General features: G+C 38.4%; 1 protein-coding gene across 2 annotated transcripts; it reads left to right on the top strand.

Annotated features, from left to right (window-relative positions):
- Positions 1–3100: 3100 nt before the first annotated feature.
- Positions 3101–16970, top strand: LOC134790802 (uncharacterized). 2 transcript variants are annotated; one of them, XM_063761757.1, is made up of 5 exons: positions 3102–3551; positions 4334–4449; positions 4525–5037; positions 12950–13208; positions 14592–14730. In XM_063761757.1, exons 1-4 carry the CDS (start codon positions 3230–3232, stop codon positions 13187–13189), a joined length of 1191 nt encoding a protein of 396 aa, XP_063617827.1. In that variant the 5' UTR covers positions 3102–3229; the 3' UTR covers positions 13190–13208; positions 14592–14730. The 2 variants fall into 2 exon arrangements, with proteins under 2 accessions (XP_063617828.1, XP_063617827.1); XM_063761758.1 differs by lacking the exon at positions 12950–13208 and having other exon boundaries at positions 3101–3551; positions 14592–16970.
- Positions 16971–18561: the final 1591 nt, after the last annotated feature.

The raw sequence follows: 18561 nt of genomic DNA, 5'->3' as shown, positions 1-18561 counted from the left end.
AAATCGACGCCACACTCACGTTCGCGGCTTCGCGCCGCGATTCGCGCACGAGTGAGGAGGGGGCTACAGAATAAATAATAGTACTACGGTACAGAACGGACACTTCCTACAAAACCGAAGTTTGACAGCGATTCAGGGACGAATCATGTTATCCCTTTCTTATGTATGGCACTATCCCTTTCGGCTATTTAGGGTTGTCAAAATTCATTATTTTATCTGTGGTCGTGCACGCAAAAGGATGTCAAGTGGTGCCAACCCTAAGCCCCCATACGGGAGCTATTTCAACGCGCGTTAAAAAAGCGCTTGAATCTGTCTGCACTCTAAATTCGATTTAACAACCAAGGTTTAAAGTCGAAAATCCAACAACGCTTGATAAAAAGCGCCACCGCTGTCGTGTGAATAGATACATGGTTATCCATTTGTGTCATTCAAACGCTTTTTTAACGCGCGTTGAAAAAGCTGCCGTGCTTATGGGGCCTAATAATTGCTCGGAGCAATGCGAGCCGAACGGAGCCGAGTTTGCCCGAAGTGAGGAGTGTCTCCCCACTGCTATCTATTTGTATCTAATCTAATCTATAGGTACATAATATGTAGGAGGCTATATATTATTCATAACAACGCTTGCTAAAGCCCCCTCCAGACTATGTGCGTGAATCGCGGCGCGACGTCGCGGAGCGAACATATCGCGAAGTTGACGTAGCCCCCTCCTCACTCGTGCGCGAATCGCGGCGCGAAGCCGCGAACGTGAGTGTGGCGTCGATTTTCGCAGACAGCGAAATCGACTCCACACTCGCGTTCGCGGCTTCGCCCGCGATTCACGCGCATAGTCTGGAGGGGGCTTATGACTCCACACTCGCACACTTCACGGCGATTTCGCAGTTTGGTTTGCGGCAAGATGCCGGAAAAGCATCAGCTGATCGAGTTTAACTGTTAGTTATCTATGGCATCATACGTGATTTAGCTGTTTTTCCATTTTGTTTTCTTGTGAAACCGTAAAATATAGCTGCTTAATATAAAGCCCCCTCCTCATTCGTGCACGAATCGCGGCGCGAAGCCGCGATCGCGAGTGTGGCGTCGATTTTCGCAGACAGCGAAATCGACTCCACACTCACGTTCGCGGCTTCGCCCGCGATTCACGCGCATAGTCTGGAGGGGGCTTGTGACGATAGAGAGGCAAGAAGATAAACGAAAAGAATGAAGTCCTTCGCGGTAGGCCCTCACTAACTCTAAGGGGCTCTACAAACTTGCATGCAAATTTTGGTACATTGCGGCATTTTAACGATCAATGGAAATCATTGCCTCAGTAGTCGACAATGTATCGCAATTCACATGCAATTATCTGTGACGTCTGTGGAGCCCTTAATCTCACGTTGACAATTTTTACTGTCTGTGGTTTGTTTTATGTGTGTATTTTGCACGGACGTAGAGAGTAAACGGGATAGTGTACACTGGCCAAAAAGTGTGTCCACATGAGACATCAAACCTGAGCCCTCCATCTCTTTCTAATTAGGGTGACCATAAGGCATATGTATGTGGGATATTAGCATAAGATGGAATGTATAGTTTGGCCAGGATCTTTTCTCATTCGTACATAATCAGAGAGAATCAGACTGTATTTTCCCTATGCTAGTATAATTGTTCCAGAAAAGAGATGGATATAGTTTTTTTCTCTCCTGTAAAACGCTTCACACAACCTTACTTAATTTAGTCGTTATAACAGCTTCTAGTCGTTATAAAAGCTGTTACAGATGGGATGGGCGTATTGAATCGCGATCATGGTCGATTGTGAGGAAGGTGTGGTCCGCCGTACGTACATCAAAACACAGCTATAAGAGAGAGCGAGACAGATATCCAGGATGGGGTAAAACGTTGTACTACGTAACTAGGTAATTCGCAAATCGTGTCGATTAAAAACACTACCTTCGGTCGTATTTTAATTTATCACCACTCGTTACGAATTTGATTCCTACTTTCAACACTTGTATCGCAAATTACTTTATATTAATACTATACCGACTAGTTATCGATACCAGTCATTTAACAATTTATGTTTATACACGAAATTATCTTAAGTATTGACTAAAATAATAAGATATTAGCACACAACGAAATAAAAACTTACATTTAACTGTGTTAACCGGCATCTTACACTATTTATGCTTAACAAAATACCTATCACTATCAATATCATACTCATGGTGTGTTCATATACGTGATGACTTCCCTTTTGCATACTTAAGCTATTCTTTAAGCGTAAGCGTCATCGTAAATCTGTGATTGCAACAAAATTTTCAAATTTGCCGCCTTTGTATACTGACGGAAATGTGTGTCCAACCTATGTAGAATCGATTACATATATATAAATAGTTAGAATTAACGTTTCAGTAATTAAATATTATGTAAGTAAGTATAAATATGAGTCTGTAATGTCTAAGGACTTTGGATTTAATTTTTGGCAATTATATAACTTTCATTACATGAATCGAATAATTAAACATGCCGGAATAAGTATATCTTTATTTATTTATTAGTATACTATTTAGGTAAACTTATTTTTACATTAAGTACGTAATAACAATTCTGTAAGACCGATCCAAATCGCACCGATATCATAGTCACCCTAATGAGTTTGACAATATTTTCTTGATTGTACACGTGTGTGTGTGTGTGTACATGAAAAATATCAAGTTGGGGATACCAATTAATATCCGAAGTTACTACAATTTCTACCATATTCAATTTAATGTTTTTTTTGTTATGCACATGCTTGGTTTAATCAGTTAATAATATTGACATCATAATGATTAACAAATTATTTAAAAGATATCAGAACTGTAATCGGAATATAGCACTAAAATAGTATATGAAGGTAATTACTTTCAGTAGTATATTGATATAAATACTGCCACAATGGTATCTTTTTTACATTGGCAACATGTGAGAGTGAGACACGGGGCTCTGGTTTTTCTATCTCATGCGGGCCGTTTTCTCTAGTCTGGTAGGAACAACTTTCTGGCTCGGTGATAAGGTTCAATTTAGTATGACAAAAAAAGTGACAGTTCGCTCCCGATTAATATATAACTTCCTGGTATTTTGGTATTTTGTATGGCAATGGGCAAGGTAATGGAAAATGTGACATTTGTGATTTGGCTGGGTGTGTTGAGTTGTGGCTTTTAGAAATACTTTTTAACTGTTTTCAGTATTTATTAAAACACTTTAACTGTTCGCCATGAGTAACTTAGAAGAAAATGGAAAAAACCCGCCGATAAGTGACTTAAATGGAAGCGTAAACAGTGAAAAACCACGCAAAGATTGGGTGAAATTTGAAGAAGATTCTCCTCTATCTACGGTGCCTCTGTCGGAGATATCACCACAGGCGGCTGCTGCTGTTGTTCCTAGCACATCCGAGTCCACGAGTTCGGCACATCCAGCAGTATTGAAGACTGAATCGGTGCATGTAAACTTAGAGCGCGGGGACAAATCTGTGGAAGTCGCGCCTCAACCAACGTTAACTAAAAATGTTGAATTTGTTAACATTCGTACGGGTTTTTGTAAGTATTCAATTGTTGTTTTACAGTCACGTAGATGGGTTATTCTTGTTGCGTATTATACTGTACCATTCATTAGTAATGAAGTGACTCATTTTCAAAACATGGATTTTGTTAGGTATTGTTGGGTATACTGTACTTACATAAGCATTATAGTTAGTCAACAATACCCACTTAGCATAGTAGATAAAGTTCTTTCAAAATATGTGTAAAGTATACACGGCAGAATCTGTAGCTTTAACAGCTTGATGAATATAAACACAAATTAATCAACCATTACTGCTTATTTTTATTGTGCAGTATGGTTCAGTGAAAGTGGTCAGCTGTATTTGTGTCAACTTGTTAATGTTAACCTACCATTTATTTAAGTACTGGGTTTACTTTTTAATTTTTTCTAGTTACGACAGCCAACATGGCAATGATATTATATATAAGCTTTATTGAATGTAGTTACTAGTGCATACAAACTTAATATACATAACTAGAAAAAAAAAAACATAATTAAATAACTAACCTACAAAACTTAAAAACTAAATCTAAAAATAAATAAAACTAAACTTAAAATAAAAATAAAAAATTACAAAATATCCCCCTGCGGAATGGTGCCGTAGATGACTATTTAAGTACTTAGATGTTATATGGACATCAAATATTTTGTTTATTGTTTATAAACAAGAAGAATGTTATTTAAATAAAACTTGTAACACCTTACTGTATTATGAACATGACTACAATGAAATAAAGAATTAAATTACTCTCTCTGATTGGACCCATCCTTTTTACAGCAAATGGGGACATCATAGTAACTATACTTCCATCAAATACCAAGTGGCCATGGGTTACAGCAGCGCGCTTCAGACCTGAATTAGTTCCTGAAGAACTCATGGCTCAAGGACTCACTGTATGTTATAAATTTTATACTTCCATAATCATGTAAAAATTCATGCATGATATTAAATTGTATTTATTTTTTCAGCTGACTGTTGAAGAATATGTCCACGCCATGGAATTACTTGTGAATGATGCCCGCTTCACTCTGTACAATATCTGCTACAAGCGTGTTCTTGTTTGTTGGATAACACTTGCATTTCTAGTGCTCCTAGCTCTACTCTTTTCTGGATTGACAGGTCTCTTACTCTTTTCCCTCGGTGTCTTGTGGCTAGTACTTAATGCTGCTGCTATATTCCTTTGTATGTGGATAAAATTAACTCTTTCAAAGGGCCTGGAGCAATGTCTGGCAAGTGTGAATAAGTTGCTAAATAAACATAAATTGATATTGGCCTTGGATGATCGAGGAAAGATATCTTGCCATAAAGTTAATCTTTGTTTCATTTATTTTGATTCTGGTCCTTGTGTGGCTCACATTCAGCAGTTTATTGAGAGTGAAGAGGGCAAAACTATAATGCAAGGCTGGGAACAGAGACTTGATGTGTCGGCAAATGATATAGTCATTCAAGGAAGTCAGTCAACTAGATTGTCTCGGAAACAGGTATGTTAACCTAGTTTGGTAAATGAGTTCATTTAGAGTCAATAATTTGGAACATGTGCGTGAGACAGAAAGTAATTTGATTGTATTGGATCAAGTGGATGTATGCCATATCCTTAACATTCTCATGCTATTACAAACAACGAATTACAATTTTAAAATGCATGTAAAGTAAATGACATTGGAGTACCTATGTCTCACAACTTTTATCTTATATTATTTTATCCTTAATTATATATCTAATATGCTATAGCTACTTAATAAGCTAAAAATCTTACATGCTCCAATGTTTAACTATGCTTAAGTCTTATCTCTCTTATCAGTATTAAAACAAAATGGGAGTTTGAATATCTTAAATCTTAACCCACTTATTCATGGCTTAGCGCCTCTTGCACCATCCCAATAACCCGGGGTTAACCGGTTAAACCGTTAACCCAGTGTCAAATTGTACAGGTAACCATGGTAACTCCAGGTTTAACCAGTTCTAGGTTAGTGGGATGGTGCAAGTGTCCCTTAGGCCCACTTGCACCATCCTTACCAGTGTTAACCTGGAGTTACCATGGTTACCAGTACAATTTGACACTGGGTTAACGGTTTAACTGCTTAACCCCGGATTAGTGGGATGGTGCAAGTGGGCCTTAGGAATTAGCTTTTTTGGCATAAAGTTATATGCTTTGTATTTTTATCTTGTTTATTTAACATTTTTATGTACTTGTTATTAATATGGTTTTGATATAAGCACAGTATTCATAATCACTAATCATCTTAAATTCACTATTTATAATGCTTATTATGAGTTGTTTATTTATTGAATAGAAAACAACATCAATAGGGAGTTATTACTGCAATGTTCTGCCGCCAGAGTGCAGCACTAATTTGTTTAGTAAAGAGTAACTTATACATACTACACTTTTGTAGAATACAAAACACAAGTGGACATTGATGTGCACGTATCAGCTTTAAGCTGCCTGTGCATTCACATATAATAATAATAATAATAACCCCGCGGGGGCAGCTTGTGGCGAGCTGACGGTGAGTGGCGACACCGCGGACCCCTATTCCAGAGGGCCCTGTCATCTGGCCCTCGCCTCTGTGCTTGCCTTGATTGGCCGGCCAGAGTGGAGTCGCAAGAGCGGGACCTATGCTCCAGGTTGGAAGTGTAAAATGTCATAACGCCGGCGGCCTGCTGAACGGATTACCGGGATCTGGCTACCGCAGACTCACCTCTCGACAACCTCACAGCCACTCCAAAGTGTTGCCCTGTTGTCGCACTGTGCGTGCGGCCATTGCGGGGCCCACTCAATGAGTTGGCGAGTCACCACCTGTCTTATACAATTTTGAGACTGATTGTCACGGCAGGTGTCCGCTAGTCTCCTCCAGTCCTCCCATAGCCCTATATCCAGTCCATCCAACATTCAAATCAAATAGCCTATGACCTTAGTTTCCATCGCAGCACATAAGTGCTGCACTGCAATAGTCTTTGCACCTGGCGGGGACCATCTCCGGATGTATCACATTGTGCGTTCGGGGATGGTATCCGCCACGTGTATCCCTTGCTTTTAGATTAAATGTCTTAAAGGGCCTCTGCGCTGTTGGCTTCGGCCCCACGTACGCCTCCCAAAGGTCCGGGACCCCATGGTCCCGAGATATGGAACAGACATACAAATAATAATAATAATACGCCCCCAGGGCAGCTTGTAGCGAGCTGAATAGGAAGTGACGTCCCTTGGGTCCCATACCCCCGAGAGTCGGTCAGCCCCCTCTCTCCGGCTTGCCTTAATTGGCCGGCTGGAGTGAACACTGAGCAGGGGCCGCAGGACTCTCACCTCTGGCTTGCCTTAATCGGCCGTCCAGAGTGGGGTGTCAGAGCTATATGCTCGCAGGGCGGACGTGAAACATGCCTAAGACGCAAGTTGGCACAGTGGCTGCTTACAGGCTGCTTATGGGGACCCATATAGTGAGTTGGCGAGTCACCACCTGTCCATTTTTTTTTTCGTGTTTTTAAACATAGTTTGGGGCAGGTGCCATAGTATTTCCATAGACCCGGTTACCAGTACACTAAGATCTCAACACAATAGCCCAGTTTCTTTTGTTTCTTATCATTGCAATAGTCCTACACTAACCGGGGCTTATCCTTGGGTGCATTACTATAGTGCATACAGGGATAATCGTCGGGTGGTGTCACATCACCTTTTAGAGTAAATTGTCTTTTTACAAGGGGCCTCTGCGTGTTGGCTTTGGCTCCACGCACGCCTTCCAAATGTCCGGGACCCCATGGTCCCGAGATTATGTAAAGGACGAACATAATAATACTAGGCCTTAAACAGTTTTTTGACAAGTATTCACTATGATATTGATGCATCAAGGCGGTTTGTTTACAGGTGGCCTACTGCGAAACGCGAAAATCGAAATTTCTTTATATGCCCCTCTATCGATCGAATAGGCAAGAGTAATAGAGAGGCAGAAACCGAACTTTCGATTGTCGTGTTTCACGGTAGGCCACGTGATTGACCTAGTGACGCCCTCTACGCAGAGTTTTGCGTTTTACATTTTTCTAGACATTATGACGAATCTAATGAGGTATCACACGTATTTTTACGAGTAGTATCTTTATTTTTCACCGTTTTCAGGATCTCGAACAGACTATATTACTCAATGGGATTTATAGTTATACTGAATTCATGACACTGATTATAGTTCGTTTTTTTTTGCATTAGAAAAAAGGTAAACAATCTTGACGTGTCTTTTTATTGAAAAACATTTGAAAAATAAGTCACAGCAAATATGTAAGATTTTTAAAAATCAGCAAGTAATTATGAATCATATACGAGTATTTACATTCTTTTGCTTTCATAAGTAATAGTTTACTGATTTTTAACCCTTTGACCGCCGTTGTCCGGTATACAAGACAACGACAGAACGATACGCCGTCGCCGTCGTCTTGTATACAAGACACAAATTCAACAACTCCGTTGATGTGAAAATAATAACAATTGCGATTTCTTTTACACTCTTGTTCATATTTTAGGTCTTTGTTTTTTCATTTATTTGCTTTTTAAACAACTATATAAATCCATTCTTTTATAATAAGGCATTTTAAAAAATTGCTCTAAATTTCAACGTTTGTCTTGTCTCTCGTCGCCGGTGTCTTGTATACAAGATAGCTAGGGATGGGAATGTTAACTCGATATGGGAATTTTCAAAGTAAATATAAAGTCAGAAATATGTTTTTATTTAAGTATTTGAACACTTGTTAATCGCCAATTGTTGGTAACGAGTAGGTAATTACTTACTAGAATACGTAAAGCCAGAGACAGATAGGCATAATAACTACATATGTGTAAAGTTCAGGCAGCTTCTTTAGCTGTAAAAACTAGGGTCAGACTAGTAAATTTCCCCTTGTGGATTGTTGACTAATTGCAGAAAAGATAAATAAATAAATAAAATAAATAATTGATTTTATTTTGAGATAATAGCGTAGTGGGAAGGGATAAACCGCAGCGACAACTTCGCACAAGAGTGGTACAGATGGACATACCTATTTATGAGACTTTAGTTTTTTGTTATAAGTAAGTAAAGCCTGACAACAGTTTATTTGACCCTCGCCATTTTGCGGATTTTCAATGGTACTAATTTCTTTTACTGGCAACAAGTACTCTTTGACAACGAACGTTGGATGTCATCGAATGTCACCGATGTAAACAAACGGAAAATATCTACGAATATATTCAAATATAAACGGTTTTATTACAAAAATGCTAAAAAAAATTACCAAAGATGCGAAAAAAATTGTAGTGAATGCAGTCAAATACTTACAGCTTAAAAAAGACGAAGGATTACATAGTATTCCAATAAACAATGTTTGTAAGTTGGTTGTTGACATGACCGGTATTGACATTATATAGTGCGGTTTAATTGAACTGGTTACTTGTTTGGTTTAAACTTTAATATTTCATTTAAGGTTTATGTAGATCGACGATAAAAATCCTATAATCGAATAGGAGACTGAACGTTTTATAATCGAGGTTGGTGGTCCTGAAAGCGACACAACATCTGATGAAAATCAGACTTCGTCAGAGTCAGAAAACGAAGAATATATAAATATTGAATATTTATAATCAGATTTTGACGAATAGATAAATTGAAAGAACCGAATTCTCTGTAAGCAATGTTTTGGCATTATACGAGTATCAACATGAAGCCAATGCCCACTACCCCGACTATACATGACGTACGCACATTATTGCCATACGTAAGCTGTTTCCAGCGACACTATCTCAGGGTTAAATAAACTGTTGTCAGGCTTTACCTATCTAACATTGAAATTAATGTGTTATTTTTTTATAACAAGTCGTTGTTTTGGTAAGAGTTTAGTAGATTAATGTATACCAAACTGAAATTATAATTAATGATTCTAATTCCGGAATAATTTCTTCACACATTGAAAATTCAAACCACGTATTATTTTCACCAAAACAGTTCCGGTATATTTACGTTATCGACACATGATGCGCGGCTTTAACGTTACGCTAATAAAGTTTACGTACCGACAAGCGCTTACGCCGTTGACCTAGAGACTATTATTACTTAATCCGCGCGGAAACAGTCCTTGTCAGTCTGCACTGCGGACAGTCCATGCGCGCCGTTGTCTTGTATAAAAGACTTCTCGTACAGCCTAGTGCGGCGATATTACGTCTTGAATCGACATTGTTTAGTGGTTGTTTTTGATTATAAATCCCTATATTTTAAACATTTTCGGGTGTAAAACATATGTTTAATTTTGGCAATTTGGAAAGAAATTAAAGCTGGATAAGAACAAAGCTAAATAGAAGAGATTTTTACCATAAATTGTAAATATCGGAAACACTATTTGCAACCCCTAAACTTTTTATTAGTTGTTTACTTAAAATTTGCTCTGGCGTGTGAGTGAACGTCTTTGCGGACTAGGTCCGGCGGCCAAAAGGTTAAAAAGCGTTTTTCATTTAAAAGACACGTCAAGATCGCGTAGTCTTTTTCAAATGTTAAAAAAAATTAACTATAGTGATGGGCAATTTCTGAAACATCATAAGTTTCCGTAACTGTGAAGTATTTACACTTTTGCAAATTTCGGCTAAGTTAAAAAGAGCTGTACTTAACTGAACCACTTTAAATAACCTATAACATTTCCGTTATAGCCGGAGAGCTAGCCACGGCCATAGGTATGCAATTTATAGAGCAACGAAACCCCTCTAGTTAGTGTGCCATACTATCATTATTAATTAATCTGGCGCCTGGCAGCTGTTCAGCGGTGGGTGCGGGAGTGGATGGGCAACAAAGGGGTTGTAAAATCAATTGAAGGTGTGCAATTTATAGAGCTCTTGAGTTTGGTGTGATATAATAGCTAATTATGTAAGTATTTAATTCAAATATAACAATGCCAGGCGTTTTATTTGGGGGAAAAGTAGTGCCAGGTGATGATAATACACAATCACTTGTGCGCCTGCAGGAAGATCACGAGCAAATTGCACCTGACTCACAATCTATGCGTAAAGCAATTGTGAGTACTTCCTGCAGGCGCATAATTGATTGTGTATTTTCATCACCTGGCACTACTTTTTCCCCAAATAAAACGCCTGGCATTGTTATATTTGAATTAAATACATAATTAGCTATTATATCACACCAAACACAGAGCTCTATAAATTGCACACCTTCAATTGATTTTACAACCACTTTGTTGCCCATCCACTCCCACACCCACCGCTAGACAGCTGCCAGGCGCCCGGATTAATTAATAATGATGGTATGGCATACTAACTAGAGGGATTTCGTTGCTCTATAAATTGCATACCTATTGCCGTGGCTAGCTCTTAGACCATTACTTCGTACTTACTTCAGTAGAGCACATTGTAATTAGAAAATTCGACCATAAGACATACAACTTCTAAGACATGCATGGATATGGATGAACTATGTTAGAGAGTAGTCTAAAATAACAGACATGTATTTATTTTAGCTGCCCAATCTCAACTTATTGGGAGAAATTATTAAGCGCCCTACTTACTTAGTGCTTACGTAAATACGTAATACTTCAAATGGCCCCTAACATAATCCTATTAATGCTTAAAAAAGTGATAGTTTCCCCACTGGGCTGGAAAGTAAGTGCCTACGCCAGCTCTTGCGGTTAAGATATGTTGCCAAGATGATGATTATGAATATTGCTTTAGGCACACTATACAACACAAGGTGTCTGGTGATAATAAACACCAAGATTTTCCACACTGAGAGAAAAAACTAACAAAAACACACTTAGAATTACAAAAATAAAACTTAATCCGGGGACAAGGAGAGTCAACTAATAGGAACAAATTGACTTTTGCAATTTCCATTTAGTAGGAAATACAACTTCTATATTTGTAATTTGAAGTATGCTAGAGTAATTTCAGAAATTTGGTTTTGTTATTCCGAGAGGTGCTTTAGCAATATCGGAGGTGATGACGTCATGGGTGAAAACTAACCGTTTTGTAATTCTAAGCGTGCTTTAGCAATATCGGAGACGATGACGTCATAGGTTTTACTAAACTGTACTGCGATTCCAAGCTAGCTGTTGTTATTCTAGAGATAATGACGTCACAGGCAAAAACTAAACTGTTTGCAATTCCTCCGCCCCTAGCAAACGGGCGCCGCGAGAGCATGTCGCGCGCGTGGTAGCTACCCGTCTCTATTTCTGTCTGTATGAATAAAAAAGCATTTGGTAGTATATCTCTGTACTAAAGAGGCACTATAAAAGCCTGTCGAGATATTCTACCCATTCCTTTCTTATTCATACAGTCAGAAAGAGACTAGTAGTTATTACGCGCGCAACATGCTCTCGCGGCGCACCTGTGCTAGGGAGGTTGCAAACAGTTTAGATTTACCTTTGATGTCATTATCACTAGAATAACAACAGCTAGCTCGAAGTTGCAGAACAATATATTCCTGTAGACCCCAACTACACAGTAGGTCGCGGGTTAATATGTCCATGGCCCACAATATATCCTAAATTTATTATTTAACTTAAGTATGTTTTAAACAAAGAAGACACGAGACACGCCCGCCCGACATCCGACACAATACTAACTCTAACCAAATGAACGTAGCAAGTAGCTGTGTTGGTATTACAAAACTCGTTTAGTGATTGGTACAACAATGAACATAAACACAACAAGTCTATCTACTAAATACCAGTAAACTTTGTAATGTCGCTATAGTAACAACTGAATTGTTATTTTAAATGGGGTAATGTTATTCCCGCGAACTCGTTTTTTAGATATTACAAAACTATGTAAGTGAGACATTTACTAAAATCATAACTTGAAATCACAGATGCTTTTTTCCAAAAATCACAAACTTTACTAGTAAAAATCGGAGAATTTTAGTAGTAATAAAAATGAATTGTAACAAATACTGAACTTTGTTTAATGCTCCATTTACTAAAGTCTGTTTGCTGAAATTAGATTTAGTATTACTAAGCTGTTTGTAGAAATAAATAAATTTTACAGAAATAGTGAAACTTCCATGATTACTACTAAAACTTCATTTTTTCCCCCAGTACAGAACTGTTTATTAATTCCTGGTGGTGATTTTTCTCTCAGTGCAGCCAGCAATGAATAGTAAATATTTATTTAAAGTAAACACACTATGACATTCATGTTAATTGTACCATCATGACATTCTATTCAAATTATTTCTGCATCTGGCAGGATAGATGTAATACCTATACTGTTTTAAGTACTAACATAAGAAGTTTAAGAAATTATACCTACTCCTACTAATCATGTAAATAACGCCTGCGCATATTAATAATTTCTTTAGCGGTTTGGTAACACTTAACACATAATATTAATCCTATTATATTTAGTATTGTGGCGGGTAAGAAAAGCATATGAATGTGCAGGCTATGGCAGACCAGTTGTACCTCCGGTACCTGCAGCGGTGGGGCAAAGACTTCCTTCGGCGTCGGCTCGACTGGACCCTAGACGAGGAGGCCGGGAACCCCGCGGCGCCGCGCCACTTAACACAAGCGCTTTGTCCCTGTCAATATGTCGAGGAGATTTTGAGGAATAAAGAGCCGAGAGACACGCGAGCCTGTTGCCCGACCTGCAACAGCTGGCTCAGGCGCCGCGGGCTCGACTGACCAAACAGCTTTCAGTTTGGCAAGTCTGATTTTGACCTATACCTTGTAGTTGAATGATTTGTATTGTGTGTAGTTTTTCGTTAAGGATAATCTTCTTAAAGCACACTTAAAACAATGATATTAAAAGTATTTAAAAAGTCGTTACAATCATCTTGAAGGATCAACAGATTATCAACTCGTAATTAAACTTTTGTGAGACATTTTAAAATATTTAGAACATAACGGTTGCACTCACATTGCATAGAGATAGAGACGATAACCTATTGAAACAGTTGAAACGACTTTTTACTACCTGGTCATTAGGGAGGTATCGTGTTTCCGGTTAACCTTTCAACTGTTTTCATACGGCTCTTCCGACGTCCACGAATTCTACGATAAAATATAATAGCGCCCTTTAAGGCCCATTTGCACCATCCCACTAGCCCGGGGTTAAGCGGTTAAACCAGTGTCAAATTGTACCGGTAACCATGGTAACTTCAGGTTTAACCAGTTAACCTCGGGTTAGGTGAATGGTGCAAGTGGCGCTAAATGGATTATCTAACCTAACGGAACACTATGCACTCTATTTATGACTCGGTTTAACACATGTTCGTCTGCTAAATAATATAATTATTATAGATTTAAATTAACGTGAGAAATAATAACAATCCGGCTCGCCTTGGTCAACTACCATCGCGAAGCCTCATTTGGATACGATCATAGAAAAATATAAGTAAGGATAAGGTAACTCCATACATCAGTTTTCTTACCAAAACGCGAGTTATTCCGTAGTCGACATCTAGCGTCAAGTAGTGGATTTATCAGTACCGCTCCTTGACACCAGATGTCACAAGTGTCGCTACACACGAAAAATCCAGGGCGTTAGCCGCGTAGGTAATAAGATGAAGTTATAGACGACGGTTCGAATTCGGCCTCTGCCTTTATATTTATATATGGAAGATTGCTCGTTCGTATTTCTCACTTTAATTCAAATTAAATATTATTTAACCTTTTGAACGCCAGACGGCGAAGGAATATGACGTGCCCCGGACGCCAGACGATCGCGATTATTTAAGCGAAATTGAACCTTACGGAGTCCCGCGTAAGTCCTTATTGCATTGGCGAAGCTGTAGCCGTCGTTGGCGTCCTTGGCAAGATTTTCCGATGACGACCACAGCCGTCTGTGAGTCCGTGAACAAAGTCTTCTACGGAGCACTAACTATAGGTGTATTACCTGTTACCGTAACTTTTATTAGGTACTACCTGTTGTTTTTGTGTGTGTATTCAATCTCCTTGAATCGACCAACAATCCTGCTCGTTCAGCGTAGGTACCATCTCGCCGTGAGGACGTATATCGTACGTGTTTTTATGTCATTAAAATGTTTGTATCTTAATCCTATTAACCGAGCATAATCCCCTACAGGAAAGAGGTGCGCTTCTCTATTTGCGGTACGTGGGGCGATGGGGCGCCATGGCTGTCAAAAACAGACTTAATCTCAGCAGCACCGTGCCAGGCCGCCATGGTGAGAAATACGTCTGCCCTTGCCAATTCATAGAGGAGCACCTTAAATGCAAGCCACCGGCTGGCATTGCAAAGTTTTTCATGTTACCGAATCAGAATGTTCAACTGTTTTAAGTGTTGTTGTATTATTGAATCCGTCCAATATGTGTTGTATATAACATATCACATAGGTTAAGAAAACGTTTATGAATATAATTGTTATAGGTATCAATAAGTTTTTATGTGCCCTTATATATTTAATATTTATTGACCCGAAGTGTTGAACGTTCGTAACGATTTGAATTTAAGCTTTAACGGCTTATATGTTAAACATATATAATTGTTATTATTTAGGGACAGATTTTGGAATTTTTGGACAGTATTATCTGAGACAAGTCATTAATAATGAGTAATCATACTAATAATCTCTATGAAAATATGTACCTATTTCTCCTATACATTTTATGAGCAAGACTCGGAAAAACGCCCGTCATTATGTAATATAATCACGTAATTTAGGATCCATTTATGAGTCGAAAATGTTCGTTCAGTCTACGGACGTCACTGGGGCATATTTAATCGTTCACATTAGTATAAGGAAGTCTCTGTTGTACGGAACAGGGTTATGTTTACAAAATGACGTTTTTCTGAGCCTTGTTCATGAGGTATCTTTAGGTACTGCAAGGTTTCAGTTCCATATGTTTTGTAAGGAATTTGACCTCGCTTACATATTGCCTCCAGTGAATCTCTTTACCGTGTGATAGACAACCCGCTGTTCACTTCTTCAATGAGTATCATTTCATACTTTATTCATTGCAAAATATATAAGCATTACAATCCAAAAAAAAAAACAAGTCGCTTATATACAAAGACTATTCATATACTTATTTAAATGCTATACATATTTTATTCCGGTGTTCAAACTGTCCCACAAAATGTAAAATCGCACAAGATAACATGACTATTATAAATAGATCTCTAAGCTAAAAACTTAAATGTTTTCAACAAATGGCAATATGTACTACCTGTAAAAACCATGAATAATCTCTTTATTTTATGATTTGTTATTGCTAACCCTGAAAATAGTAAAAATGTACCCATATGAAATGTACGTACCTAACCCAGAATTTGTTCGCCGCTTTCACTAATAAGAAGTGGAGACGAGAAAACAAAATTCTATAAGCGTATTAATACGTAATGAATAAAAAACCTTGTAAATATTAATAGGTTTGGTATCGAATATTTATGCATTTGTGGCCATAATTATCTAAAAGCCATTGTATATAATATAATGTTTAACTAAACTTCATTAAGAAAAAACCGTTCCACTCTAGGTGAAATAGTGTAAGATACCCCATATTATGGATTTAATTCTTTTGAATAATATCAGGGAGAATTTGATATTCAGCAAAACATTGGTGGCAAGTACGTTCTCTGTACGTTTTGTAAAGCATGAATATGCATTAATTATATCTTCTTAGCTATCTAATGTCGGATATTTTGTTATTTATGGTATTTTTATCGGTATTATTATTCTATAATTTCTGATGTAGTAGATTAAGTTGTGAGATTGAACATAAATTACATGTAGGGGTAATCATTTTGGAACCCCGTCAACAGGTAAAAAAAAAAAATGTTTTTGCGATAACGGGAGTGGTTATATAGTCACTCATTGTCATTATCCGTGTACACTTAGTATAGATTCATGGTTAGGTATTCTAATAAAAACACCCCTCCCTACATACTTTTGCTTACCTACTGTGTACCTATACAAAAATATAAATATGTAATCTCAAAAAAAAATCTTTTTTGGGTCCGTAGTTTAAGAATGCCAACCCTCTGTATGACCGTCCACCTGTAGGTACTGTACATATAGATGGTCAAGCAAATCTTGTCAGCAAAAAAGGCACGAAATTCAAATTTTCTATGAGACGATATCCCTATTTTTCAAATTTGCCGCCTTTTTCTACTGACAAGATCTGCTTGACCAACATAATATATATTATGTCTGTAACCCGGGCTGTATTAATTGCCTGTGATGTGTTAGGGTCGGGGCAATTATGGCTGCGTTACTTTCTCTTGATATAAGAAGATGTAACATGAAAATTTCGGAGTTAATTTTTACTTAATGGTATAAAGGTAGGTACGGCAACATCTATTTTGCGTGATCCAACGCGCTCTTGGAAGAGTTTTTAAATTAACTATACACAGTAAAACTCGATTAATATATTACATAAAATGTTTTTTTTTCGACTGAATTTAGATCACAATCTAATGCAGCTAGTCAGTGAATTTTTTTTTTCTTAAGAGCGCTATTACATTTCGGCGTTGAGCGAGTTTAGGTATTTTACGCGCTGCGGCAGGCCGTGCGAGCTCAGTATGCCGATCCCTTCTACCACACTCGCACTACAATGATGGATTAAACATTCTTGATCCTTCGCGAAGCATATTGAAATCAACCATAACAACACTAACTGTGCTTAACTTTTAAAGTCCTAAAACTGTTATTTGGTAAGTACGAAAATGCTAAATGCAGTGCAAATGTAAGTGTGTGCAGTGTTCATAAATTAATTTTTCATCTATTTTTGACGATTTTTGACCCCCCCATCCCTCAAATCATCCAAAAATCATGCTTCGGATGACTCTCTGTTTCCTCCTACGTCATATTACCATCATCCGATGTCCAGACCCCCCCCCCTCCTTCCATTTGAAACGACGTAATTTATGAATAGCTCCATACTCGTACTTATGAAGGTATAAGTATTACTCGAAATAAATTATAGGTACTCGCTTATTTACATGTTTCGTCATAGCATTTGGTACCTATAGGTTGTAAAGTTTGTATCAATGAGGGTTTAAAAACGAACTAGTATTGAGGATCTGATGATAATGATGATGATTAAGGTGGTCACGGATACCAATCAACCATGTAGTAACATGATTAGGCTCGTTTGATTCGTCTCCACTAGATCTTTGACACTAGGTGATACACCAAACACGAAGCCCAAACACGATGCCCAAACACGAAGCCCAAACACGTAGCCCAAACACGAAGTGGTTCAGTTACGTGATAGACTGGTACCCGTCGCCACCTTCGAGCTCCATCATCAGACCCTGAGTAGTATCTTGTGTCAAAGATCTTGTTGCGACGAATCAAACGAGCCCAAACACGAAGTGGTTCAGTTACATGGTAGACTGGTACCCGTGGCCACAGTCCAGCTCCATCATCAGACTCTGAGTACTAACTTTTGTCAAAGATCTTGTTGCGACGAATCGAACGAGCCCAAGCACGAAGTGGTTTAGTTGCATGGTTGATTGGTACCGGTGACCACTTTCCGGCTCCATCATCAGACCCTGAGTACTATCTTGTGTCAAAGATCTTGTTGAGACGAATCAAACGAGCCCAAACACGAAGTGGTTTAGTTGGATGGTTGATTGGTACCGGTGACCACATTCCGGCTCCATCATTAGACCTTGAGTACTATCTTGTGTCAAAGATCTTGTTGAGACGAATCAAACGAGCCCAAACACGAAGTGGTTTAGTTGCATGGTTGATTGGTACCGGTGACCACCTTCCGGCTCCATCATCAGACCCTGAGTACTATCTTGTGTCAAAGATCTTGTTGAGATGAATAAAACGAGCCTAAACACGAAGTGGTTTAGTTGCATGGTTGATTGGTACCGGTGACCACATTCCGGCTCCATCATTAGACCTTGAGTACTATCTTGTGTCAAAGATCTTGTTGAGACGAATCAAACGAGCCCAAACACGAAGTGGTTTAGTTGCATGGTTGATTGGCACCGGTGACCACCTTCCGGCTCCATCATCAGACCATGAGTACTATCTTGTGTCAAAGATCTTGTTGAGATGAATAAAACGAGCCTAAACACG

The sequence above is a fragment of the Cydia splendana genome, chromosome 5, assembly GCF_910591565.1.
Source record: "Cydia splendana chromosome 5, ilCydSple1.2, whole genome shotgun sequence".
NCBI lineage: Eukaryota > Metazoa > Arthropoda > Insecta > Lepidoptera > Tortricidae > Cydia > Cydia splendana.
The sequence above is the reverse complement of the archived record's forward strand: the minus strand, read 5'-3'. Positions and strand labels throughout refer to the sequence as shown.

What these genes read in the sequence shown, in the direction of transcription:
- LOC134790802 (XM_063761757.1), top strand. Translation starts at nt 3,230, where the DNA reads ATGAGTAACTTAGAAGAAAATGGAAAAAACCCGCCGATAAGTGACTTA. An exon ending in TAACATTCGTACGGGTTTTT is followed by an intron (nt 3,552 to 4,333) that starts GTAAGTATTCAA and finishes TCCTTTTTACAG; the next exon opens with CAAATGGGGACATCATAGTA. An exon ending in CTAGATTGTCTCGGAAACAG is followed by an intron (nt 5,038 to 12,949) that starts GTATGTTAACCT and finishes ATGAATGTGCAG; the next exon opens with GCTATGGCAGACCAGTTGTA.